The following is a 12118-nucleotide window of genomic DNA, read 5'->3' as shown; positions in this document are numbered from 1 at the left end:
GAGCCTGCCTGCCCATTCTTCCCTCACCATCACATGCCTAGAGTGAATTCTTACCATCTTATCTTATCACTCTTCTTAACTATTTACTACCACTTACTTTCCCATCTCCCAACAATTAAGTAGTCCCAGTACCACTCTTGGACAATTATGGTTTAATTAATTTGGAAGATTACGTTACAAGAAAACAAGAGAAAGAAGCAAAATTACGCTGTGGCTTGGGGGGGAGGGGGCGCATCCTCTCTATAGCTTTCACTTTTTGAGTCCCAAAAACAAAAAAAAAAACATTATCACAGTTAGAGAACTATGGGGCCTATACATGATTGGAAAATGAGGCTTAGAACACGCTGCACTTCTCCCGAACTGTGCTCACTCCGCACAAGCTCAACCAACAATGGGAATAATTGTGATGCATACCTCCTAAACGAATCACTAACGAATCCGCTCATGATCCGCAATGCCAACACCACCAGAGGAGTCCTGGCTGCCAGCTCTTCCCTTCTTGCTGAAGCCAAGGGCAGAATCCAGTGAACCTTCTGCTGCTGCTGCCGGCGGACTGATTCCAACCCCGAACACTCCAGGTATATCTGCACCACTTTGCCGCATACCGACACAAGCTCCGGCTCTACGTTCAACTCTTCCGACACCAATCCGTTATTCACAATCAAATCATGCAGGAAATTTAGGTAATTCTGGTAGGACTCGATTTCAAAGTGAACGATTGGGGGTTCAGGGATCTCCAGGATTGAGCATGCTCTCTGCAGCTTCTGCTGAAGCCCCATTTCTGAGTTCAGCTGGTGGGCATGCGATGCAACCGACGAAAGTATATCGACAACGACCCTGATGTTGCCCGATGTCAAGTACTGCTGGTGCATCTTGAACAGATCGGTAATGACCTGCGCCACACGCAAAACATGAGACGAGATCTTGAAGCAAAATCAATACGCAAACTGTGAAAATTCAAAAGCTTCTACTCCGTGAAGCTTATGTACTCCTTTGGCAGAGAATAAATAAAGACCCTAAAAAAATAATACATTCCATTGTTGTGTCATGAAACCCAGTAAGGACGAACATGCCCCATGGAATCGTGTTCTGATACAGGCACTACACTAGTAATTGGGAACATGTTATTGATAATTTGAGATCTTTATATATTAAGGAACATCTAGGAGATGCACACAGCAAGAATTAGCAACATATATATGTACGCAGAGAGAGAGAGAGATAGAGAACCTGTACAATGAGAAGCTGTGCTGCTATATGACTCTTCATTCGTGAAACAACATATGCCACTGTCTGCAAGTTGTCATCTTCAGAATCTTCATTGCTCAATTCATGATCAGAAGCCATTTCTGAATCATTATAAGAATTAGCAACATCCGGGACCTCAGTTGTATCCATGGTTCGCACAAGTTTCCAAAATCCTGGCAATGAAGCAGCAGCTGACTCTTTCAAAGAAAGAAATAGATTTCTCCATTCATCTTCAGAAAGTCTGTCTCCCAACTCAACCGCCAGGCGGGTAAGTGCAGCAACCCCAGTGCTTGCCGCACCTTGACCAGGACTTTTTATGAAGCCCACCAGTATTGACACTGCTCCATGTAGTTTAGACCGCAGCATACTGAAGAAACTGACAAATAAGTCTACTAGACATTGAACAGCCACTGCAGAGGTTTCAGGATCCCAGATACTTCCACCAGAAAGCTGGTCATCACCCGTTTGGGTTTCTTTCCTATCACGTGCACATTTAAATATGGGGAGAACTACAGAATTGAAAACATTGTTCCACAATGGTTGTGAAAAAAGATGACCATGATCCTTTAAAATATTAAAAAGCACCTCCAAAGCACCCTTTCTGATGGCTGATCTTGGATCTGAGGTTAATTTTGATAAACCTGAAATAACATTCACAAAAATAATGTGCGTCTTTAGAGGAAAAGCATATATCCACCCTAGTCAATCAAGAAAGTATCACACTGAATGTAAGAATATGACCCTCACAAGACATAGACGAAGCAATGTAAATTAAAATGGCACAGGTACTTCTCCAGGGATTTCTATAAAGGCTGTGGCATTGTTGCATACGGATGAATAAAATACGTGGCTTCTTCTAATTAGAACATGGACATCATGATAAGGCAAGAAAAAGCTTCCTAATGAAAAAGCAAAAATAGATGATAGAAGTAAATTGTACTGGTTTTTAAGTATGATCAATTATTTTCAGTCATTGATCAAAAGAAGGTTTCTTATCAAATCTTTCTAGGAGGAAAAAGTCTTAGACTTTGAGCCAAAAAAAAAAATTGTCTTGCCTGGAATGTTAAGGGAAAAAGTTACCTGCAAGCAAAGGAACCCAATAGGATGAATGATCATCTTTATCTGTGACAATTTGTCTATCTGAATAATTATCATTATTTCCTACTGGAACAGATAAATCATCAATCTTGCTCTTCTCATTGGAAACAAGTGCCCCATCTGCAAGTTTGACAGCACAGAACCGGAGAAAAGCAATAGCATTGAGGCTAACATCACTGTTAAACCTACTATTTGTAAAGGTGATGAGGCATCTAACACAATCAGTAAAGGTCACAGCCTCGGTCTCTGTTATATAAGGGAAATATTCCCGTACTATCTTTTCCATGGTTTCAAAGGCCAACAAGACAATGTTCTTCCTTTCATCGGCAGCAGCAGCTGTAAAAACCTGGAAAAAGAGAAGGTAGATGTGAAATGCAGTATATTTGCAGGGACCAATTTAATTATCAACCATTTCAGATAGGACGATTTGAATAAAACACACTAGTTACATGCAGGCACTCGTTCGACCTTTTATACAGTAGCACAAGACCTAATGCATAAAAGCATCATAATCTAAAAGAGTAATTCTAAATAAGCTGGACCAGTAATCTCTTCAAGATCATATACAAGCCAGAAAATGACTAAGAATTTACGGGTGGAAATAAGAGAATCCATGTAATTTTAATACAACTCTTCTTTACCCGGACAGATTACTTCTGAGTTCTGTCCACACTCTCTCTCTCTCTCTCCTCCCCCCCCCCCCCCCCCCCCCCCCCTTTTTCCAAACTAAAACTTCAACAGAGCCATTTCTAATATTATAGAAGGAAGTAGTCAGATTCTTGATCAAGTATCATAAACCATCTATTTTTGGAAAATTAAGAAAATGTCACAAGGGCAATAAAAATAGGAAATTGTTGGAAGCTGTAATCATACATACATAAATATGTACTTTTTTGGTCATATATTGAATATGTCATGCCATGATTTTTTCACTGCCAATATCACATTGTATCCTTGCGTGTTCATATTGGTGCTTCTGAAGAAAAGGAGTTTCTATTTGGTAAAGATGATTGTAAAGATTTACATACCATAAAAACACTCTTCCAGCCAGATTTTACATTACTGACTCGGCTGAGGACCATCTGTGAAATGCACCTAACTATTAGCTCCCTGATTTCAGCAGAGCTGCTATTCTGCATCACAATTACGAATGGTCTCAAAAATTCATTTTGGAAATTGTAGTTTGCCAACTCCTCTCGCTCTAAGAATTTCATGGAAAGTTGCCGCAATGAATCCATGACAAAAATTGCAACAGAGAGATTTTCTGACAAGCCAACAGACACAAAGAAATCTGAAAGAACACTCCATATACGAGACCACACCAATCTGATTCTGTTTATATTGTAGTGCCTGCAAAAAGAAAAAGAAAAAAGAAAAAAGAAAAGAAAATATGGTGTGATTGCATGTTTGACCCCATATCTCCTTGACGCTTAAGTTGTAAGCAAAAGATGCAGCATACATCTTCAGGAAATGTTTGAAATCAGGAAACTTTTATAAAGATTAGAGATAATGGAGACAAAACCACGGAGATAGAGACTAGAATCTTACGCAACTTCAACTATTTTTGTGAGGCTGAATACACGAGGATCTGTTGGAGACTGCAACTCTGACATGGAAACTTTGCAAAGGGCTTTCACAAAAGCTACAATTGCCTCACTATTCAACCTTTGGCTATGAGCAAATATATGATTCAGCTCAAAATTCCCAATTTGCTCAAGCAGATTCAAATTTGAAATGAAGTTATTAATCTGTTCAGGGGTTACCAGCCCTGAAGAATTGACTCCAATGCTAGTACTGTCGTATGAACCCCCTCGAACAACAGCCATCACAGCTGGATTGTGGAGAGATCCTTTTCTCTTTAAAGAAGGAAAAGCAGTGGAGGACTTCAGTGTTTTCTCATCTGCTTCATTGGATACAGTGAAAAATGAAGCTTCAGATGGTGCTCCCTCCCCCAACAGTTGTAGATTCTCAAATCGAGAGAGACATGTTAAGATATGTTCCCAAGATTCCTGGAGATAGTTCCCATCTTCAATTGCAACTGATATTATTGCCTGCCAAAAGTAAAAATCAAAAATCAAAAATAAATGTTGGTGAATGTGTATCACAAGAACTTGCCTACAAAAAGCACTTGGTATCGGTGCTGGATAAGGAACTAAAGTGCAATAACTCCATATACAGAGGTAATCTAGCCACCAATTAAAACTTCAATATAGGGGGGAGAGAGAATAATAGCGTTAGATAAGAGGCAGGATGATCTATTAGGCAGACTGTAATAAATGGGAAGGGACATAGCATGCAAACACTCATTCTGCAAGCACTCCTAAACATTCACATAGGTTATAGTGTTAACCAAAACATAGAAACACTCATTTCACTCTTGATATTGCTATAAAGACTGCCTAAATATGCTTTCAAATCATATACGTATATATATATATATATATATATATATATATTAGGACAACCACCTTGACAGCATCAACATTTTTTTGCTTCATGTCTGCAGCACAGTGAAGGTAGGTAAACTTGGCAACAGTTGTAACGAAAGCATCTCTCTGGGTCTGCATACCCATCACTGCAGTGACATGCACAGCATGTCGAAAGCCCTGTAAGCATTCAGAAGTAGCAGTCCTGTCATCACTCTGATCAAGTGTCACACTGAATGCTGCAAGCATTGGACCCCAGCAGACCTCCACCATAAACCTCAATATTGCAGCATCTGTGACAGAATGGTAAACGCTCCTGCAACAGCAAATGGGATTGACTCCATCATGCTTTTCTCCAAAATAGAGGAAAGGACATATTGGAAGCTCATGACATTTAGTATGGCCACAAATACAGGCAGGAAGAAATCAAAGTTATGATCATCCATTAAACAACCTATTGAGATCTTCTAATTCAATAGTTAAAGAAAATTTCAACCTCAACTTCCCCCCACCCTAGACCCCCCAAAAAAACAAACCCAGAATATATTTTCTCCCAGCCTTTTGACATACAGACAACCTTACCTAAAAAAAGAGAGTAACCATGAAACAAGAGTAAGACAGTGAATAAATCAAACTTTGGAAGTCTATATCTTACTCTGATTTTCCTGAATTTGCTTTAAATTGCTCTTGAATGTTCTTAATAAGAAGCCCATTTGCACTCAATGGTTTCTCATCCGTCTGCTTCCAAACTAGGTTGAGAATACCATCCAAGCCCAATAGTTTATTTAGACTGTTTGCCTGCTTGCTCTGTGGTGCAGAGGAGTCGGAATTCATCTTAATTTCATTTTTCACAACTTGATCATAGAGAGCACCCAAATACTCCTCCAGTAAATCCTTGCCATCATCAATCCCGCGATTATTCCGAACGAAATCAGCCTTCGTCATCTTAGTGGCCAAAAATGTGATATAGAACATAGTCAGAACAAAAAAACAAAAACAAAAGAAAAACAATTCCAATGTTTAATTATTAAAATAATCAACGTTTTCTTGTCAAAAAGAAACAAAATTTCAACATCCATGATTCCATATATAGCACATGTATATCTGAACTCCCTGGTTCATAATATTTAATCAAAATTTGGGAATAGATGTGGAAAGAAATATTTAGTCAAACAATCACAAAAAACAGAAAACCTATATAAATGGCAGATACTGTCTTTAGGAAGATACAGTAAAGACATTGACAAGAAAGTAAAAGATGAATTGAAAGCCAGTATTTGTTCACAAATTACTATGTTTTTCTTGGTTTCAGTAGAGAACTAACAGTGACAAAGGAAAAGAATATGAATAGGGCTTAAGCCTCCTTTGCACAGAAAAAGGAAAGAGAAGTAATATTAGAAAGATCAAACAGTGAAAAAAAATTTGTTAGACCAAAGGATAATACATATGAATGACAAAAGTAGAAAATGGTGGAGACAAGTTCAGGCAATTCACCTTATCTTTTACCATGTTATTGTGAGCATCTGTGTTGAGCATTATCACAGAGTAAGCAAGAACATAAGCCGTGTCTGCACTTGTAAAGGAATTTGGATTGCATTTACAATAACGTTCAGCAAATTTTTCCATAATACGGTCAATTTTTTGTGCCTCTCCAGGTAACCTGAAGCCTCTTAGGAAGAATCTAATTGCTTCACCAAAATCCATTCTTTCAAAGTTAAAAGAATCCACATAAGCATGCATAACTTTTAAAGCAAACTCCTGCCTTTCGCCCAAATAGTCACCTATCACAGTTTCATTGAGGCCAGCAGTGTTCTTCAAGAAACAAGCCACTGCTTCAGGAGAATTGCCAATCTTTTTTGTGCTTATTAAAAAGTCAATTCCCTTGGAAGGTTTTCTGTTGAACAATGAGACACCTTTCTGCATATAAACAGTAAAGTTGTCACCACAACCAAACCAAATTTCTTATGCGAACAGAAAACTGTATAAAGGAAATCAGAAACAATTTTATAGCAAAGAAAGTTCTCAAGGTAATAAAAGTTTCTTATGCATCTTAAGAATGTATCCCAACCATCCTCCACCAGTTTGATACATTAAGAGATCAGAATGTATAACTGGCATTAGAAAACATTATGGAAATAAGGCTATTCTCTCTTCAAGTAAACCATTATTTAACCTGGAGCTCTAATTTGTAAGCCCGGCGTTGTTCAAGGGTAGCAGCATTTGAGAATTCAGAATTTGCTTCTGAATGCATGTCATAATCAGGGAGAGTGCCTTCTTCTCCACTAAAGTTCGTATAATTCACTGCTGAACTGCCATTATCAGTGCTCTTTGATGGGCAAAAATCTCCTATTCTCAATTGCTGATCCATCCATGTTCCCATTGACTTGATGATCCTAACCAAACATTTCACAGATTCAAACCGGAATGTAATATCCTGGGCTGGAGACAAAGTGGTAGTTGAACCAGGAGACGGTCCTAGAGCAGTTTTCAGAAGACCATTGACAGTCCTGCAAATATCTGATGGAATTAAAATAGTTTAAATACAATTGAAGAAACCACAGTTATCAAAATGATATGGGAGCTGATACAATGGAAAAATAGCATGAGCATATTTACACAACAACAACACATCCAGCCTTTATCTCATTATGTGGGGTCGGGCTACATGAATTCTAGACTTCTATGTGGGTTGCCCCAACAGATAGTTTGTCTAAAATTCATATTTAGATCCGACTAAGTTTTACGTTAGATGTCGGCTACCTAACGCAACCCTCCTCCTTTATCCGACCTTGGGACCTGCAGTGGATAACATCCCTTGGCGGAGTAATGATGAAATGAAGTTTCAACACCATTTTCATATAGAGAAGTTTCATGAGATGGTGGTGAATGAAGATAATTAATATAGTTGTGTTCCATCACTTAGTTGACATGGTGAAACCAACAAGTACAATATGGAAACACAATAGAACATGAGCATATTTGCAAGGGAAAAATCCGAGGAAATTGTGAGCTCTTAAAAGTAATCCATATTTCAAAAGTTTTGCATTATGAAAAAGAACCAGCCATCAAGATAGTTTTACAAAGAGTATAAAGCCCTAGATCAATCAGTATCATTCAGTGGCAATCATAATTCCCCTTCTCCCTTTCTCTCTCTATCTTTGTGTTCTCAACTAGTCCAACTTTAGTAGCAAAAGGTTGCATGTTTGACACATGCCTGTTCCCTCACCAGTGGTTAGGGAGGCAAACTGCTCATAATAATGGTTTCCTACCTAAACACTTCTGTAAAATACTGAAAGGAATAATTTCATTCATAACTCAATCTGTACATGATTAGTCCTCTTATAGAGGAAGAACAAATACAACATTGGAAACACATATCACACAAGAAAGGAAAGATATATGTATAGCATTTAGGGAAGTTTCCTAATCCTGATTTAGGCAAATATTCTAAAACAGATTTGGGAACTTTTAATTTAGAAACTCCTTGATAGATCAGCCAGCACACCCTACACCTATTTTCCTTCCACATATTCACGGATTCACGGGAACCAACACTTCCCCTCAAGCTAGAGAATGTATGTCTATCATTCTCAACTTGCATATTAGATACTCAAACCTCTTAACTGCTAGTCCCTTAGTCAACACATCAGCCACTTGTTCCTCGAATGGAACATAGGGAATATGGATTAGGCATGCATCCAACTTCTCCTTAATGAAGTGCCGGTCTATTTGCATATGTTTTGTCCTGTCATGCTAGACAGGATTGTGGGCGATGTTGATGGCTGATTGGTTGTCACAAAATAACCTGATTGACCCTTGAACCTTGATCTTTAAGTCTTCTAGAATGATCCTTAGCCACAACAACTCACATAGGCCAAGAGCCATTGCTCTAAACTCTACCTCACTTCCTCTTGTCACAACACTTTGTTTCTTGTTCCTTCAGGACACAAGATTGCTACCCAAAAACACACAATACCCACTTGTTGACCTTCTATCAGTAATAAACACAGCATAGTCAGCATCCGTAAATCCCTTGATGTCCAATTCACCTCCTGACTTGAACATAATGCCCTTACTTGGAGTAGCTTTCAGGTAGCTCAAAATTTTTCTCACTGCCTGCATATGCTCCTCGGTTGGGCAGTGCATAAATTGGTTGACAACAAATGCAATGTAGGAATGCACTCTTCACATCCAACTACTGTAAGTTCCATCCAAAAAAGGCTACTAGAGATAGAAGAATTCTCACAGTAGTCATCTTTGCTACCGGAGCAAATGTTTCAAGGTAGTTTATACCATATGATTGAGTATAACCCTTGGCTACTAATCTGGATTTGTACCTTTCTAGAGTCTCATTAGCCTTGTATTTTACATTGAAAATCCATTTGCAGCCAACAGGTGTAACCCCTTTGGTCTGGACACTAAGTCCCATGTATGGCTCTTCTTTAGTACTCTCATCTCATCTAGCATAGCCTGCTTCCAGTTTTGATCATTTAGAGCCTCATCAATTGATTTAGGGATTACAATGGAGTCCAAAGATGTTAGGAAGCCCTTGTGGTTTTGGAAGAGGCGATAGTAGGACAGGAAATTAGCTAAGGGGTGCCGGGTACAACTTCTAACCCCCTTTCAAACAACAATAGGAAGGTCTAAATCCTCATGAATAGAATCAGTTTGAACTGTGGGTGAGGGTTGTATGAAGTCCTTACCTTGAGCAGGGACTGATATTGGTGCATGCTGGGGCTACCTACGTTTGAATACATAAGGAGATCCCTTATACCTTAATGGATGCTGCTATTCTTGAGAGATTGCTTACTCTTGCTCAAGAGCAACTTGATCATCACCATGGTCATGGTTGCTTCTTGAAGGGTAGGTAGGAGACTAAGGAGATGGGATAGGAGATGGAGGAGATGGGATAGAGCCAGGCTGCACAAGAGGCTGATCAGTATTTGAACAAATAGGAGAGGCTGCTCTTAGGTTAGGAAAGAAGAAGAAATCATTATCATGGCTTTGGTCACCAACCAGAATCTCCCCCTAGTGACCAATCGGAGATGAACCAAAAAATGGAGTGGATTCCACAAAGGTCACGTCTTTGGACACATAGAACTTCCTAGTAGGGAGATGATAACATTTATATCATTTTTGAGTGGGTGAGTAGCCTAGGAAAACATACCTAAGAGCTCTAGGATCAAGCTTATCCTGACTATGTTTAGGTATGTGAACAAAGGAAACACATCCAAACACCCTTAGAGGAAGAGGAGTATGCAAGAATAGCTCTAGAAAAATGTGATTAAGTTACACGGAATCCCAAAGTCAATTGTATCGGATTGTAACAAAATATTTACCAGCCTCTTTTGGAAGGAGCTCATGAAAATCCTAGGAACCAAACTCCTTATGTCTACAGCATACCATCCAAAAACAGATGGCAAAACAAAACGTGTTAATTAGTGCTTGGAGGGGTATCTACGGAGCTTGCGTTTTGTGCAACTGAGGGGATGGCACAAGTGGTTGGCAGTGGCTCAATGATGTTACAATTCGAGCTTCCACAGCTCGATCAAGATGACACCTTTCGAGGCTCTGTACAGTTACAAGCCAAACCTACTTCTTGCCCTAGGAGGTCACACAACAGTAGCAACAATTGAGGCCTATCTACAACAAAGACAAGAGGTGCTAAGAATGGTAAAAGAGGAGCTGGCCAAGGCGAGGAACAGGATGAAACAACTAGCAGACAGGAGGAGGATCGAATGAGAATTCTCAGTGAGGGAAGAAGTGTACCTAAAGCTCAACCAGCAGCACTTCAAGGCACTGACCAAACAACCCATATCCAAGTTGAAACCCAAGTATTATGGGCCATTCACGATTTTGGAGAAAATAGGGGCAGTAACTTACCGATTGCAACTGTCGAAGGAGGCGAGAATACACCATGTCTTCCACGTCTCTCTTCTTAAGAAGGTCATGGGCACACAAAGATCTACACCCCCAAATTACCTCCTATGGTAGGAGAAGCGCCTTCAGACGTCGTACCAACTGCTATTGTGGACAAAAGGGTCATACAACGCAATGGAGTTCCTCTGATCCAGGTGTTAGTCCAATGGTCTTCCCTTCACTCTGTCAATAACACTTGGGAATTCTTGCCAGAGCTTCTCCAATAATTTTCCAATGCTGCCAGCTTGCTACATATTTCTTGCGGACAAGAAATACTTTTAAGGGGCAAGGATTATTATGGTAGTTAGCTGAGTAATCTAAATAAATGTGTAGTTAGGCTACTATAATTTGAATTTCCGTTTTAGCATGCTGGTAGAATGTTCCAGCATGTTGTTAGCTATTGTAAGCACACATGGGCAAGGGACCAACCGTTTTTGGTGCCCAAACTTAGCCCGGATTAGTATAAGTAATTGATCAAGCACCAAACTATATATGTTAAATGAATTTGAAAATTAGTTTCCCTCCAATTCTCTGTCAATTCTCTCTCTCTAAATTTCTTTCTCCATTCTGATCTCTCTCTCTCTCCCAAATATCTTCCATTTTCTCCCAATTCTCGTTCTCAATTCCTCGAGAACTCTCTTGTCAGATTTGTAATCTGACACACCACACATCAGAATGGATTAAAGCAAATGGTTTAGAAGAAATCTTATTACTGATAGGGTAGAACACCCTATGATGTTTAGAGATAACACATACATCACATTGAAATTGACTTGGATCTAGGGTACCAAATAAAGCAGAGAACATATTCTTTAATAGGGTAAAATGAGGATGACCAAAGCGGTAATATTGCAGCCAAATTTCCCTATGATCTTAGGTGACCTGAGATGAGCAAGCAACCTACAACTAATCTCTTTTAGGATAAGTCCCCTCCTTCACTAGGTAGCACAACCCCTTGTGTTCTCTAGCAGCACCAATCATCTTCCTTGTTGTCATGGCCTGAAATTCACACAAATGAGGGGAGAAAATTGCACGACAATTCAAATCTTTGGTTAGCTTATGAATGGACACAAGGTTCGCTGACAAATGTGGTAAATGAAGTACCAGTTGGATAGGAAAGTTAGGACCAAGAGTGACCTTGCCTTGTCCGGTGATTGGAACTGATGTTCCATTGGCTATTGTGATTTGTTTAAAGGTTGCAAGTGGTTGATAGGAGTCAAACACATGAGGATTATGGGTTATATGGTCAGTTGCTCCTGAATCTAGGATCCAATATCCTTTTTATCAGTTTTTGAGGTAGAAAAGGAAGCAAAGTGAAAGCAACTACCTAGATTACCTTGAGCGAGTGAGCAGGCTCCATCCGGAAGAGTCTTTAGGAACGACTTGAGCTTGCTGATCTCATCTAAATTCAATTGAGTAAGGTCAAA

At 39.4% G+C, this 12118-nt stretch overlaps 1 protein-coding gene across 1 annotated transcript in view; it reads right to left on the bottom strand.

Annotated features, from left to right (window-relative positions):
- Positions 1-137: 137 nt before the first annotated feature.
- Positions 138-12118, bottom strand: part of LOC127801132 (brefeldin A-inhibited guanine nucleotide-exchange protein 1) — a 42630-nt gene continuing 30649 nt past the window's right edge. Inside the window, 9 exon segments of the mRNA XM_052336001.1 lie at positions 138-893; positions 1231-1889; positions 2329-2692; positions 3375-3696; positions 3895-4397; positions 4815-5088; positions 5428-5717; positions 6267-6689; positions 6946-7279. Of these exon segments, the coding sequence (XP_052191961.1) occupies positions 294-893; positions 1231-1889; positions 2329-2692; positions 3375-3696; positions 3895-4397; positions 4815-5088; positions 5428-5717; positions 6267-6689; positions 6946-7279 (3769 nt within the window). The 3' untranslated portion in view covers positions 138-293.

Source organism: Diospyros lotus, chromosome 5 (assembly GCF_014633365.1).
Source record: "Diospyros lotus cultivar Yz01 chromosome 5, ASM1463336v1, whole genome shotgun sequence".
Classification (NCBI taxonomy): Eukaryota; Viridiplantae; Streptophyta; class Magnoliopsida; order Ericales; family Ebenaceae; genus Diospyros; species Diospyros lotus.
The sequence above is the reverse complement of the archived record's forward strand: the minus strand, read 5'-3'. Positions and strand labels throughout refer to the sequence as shown.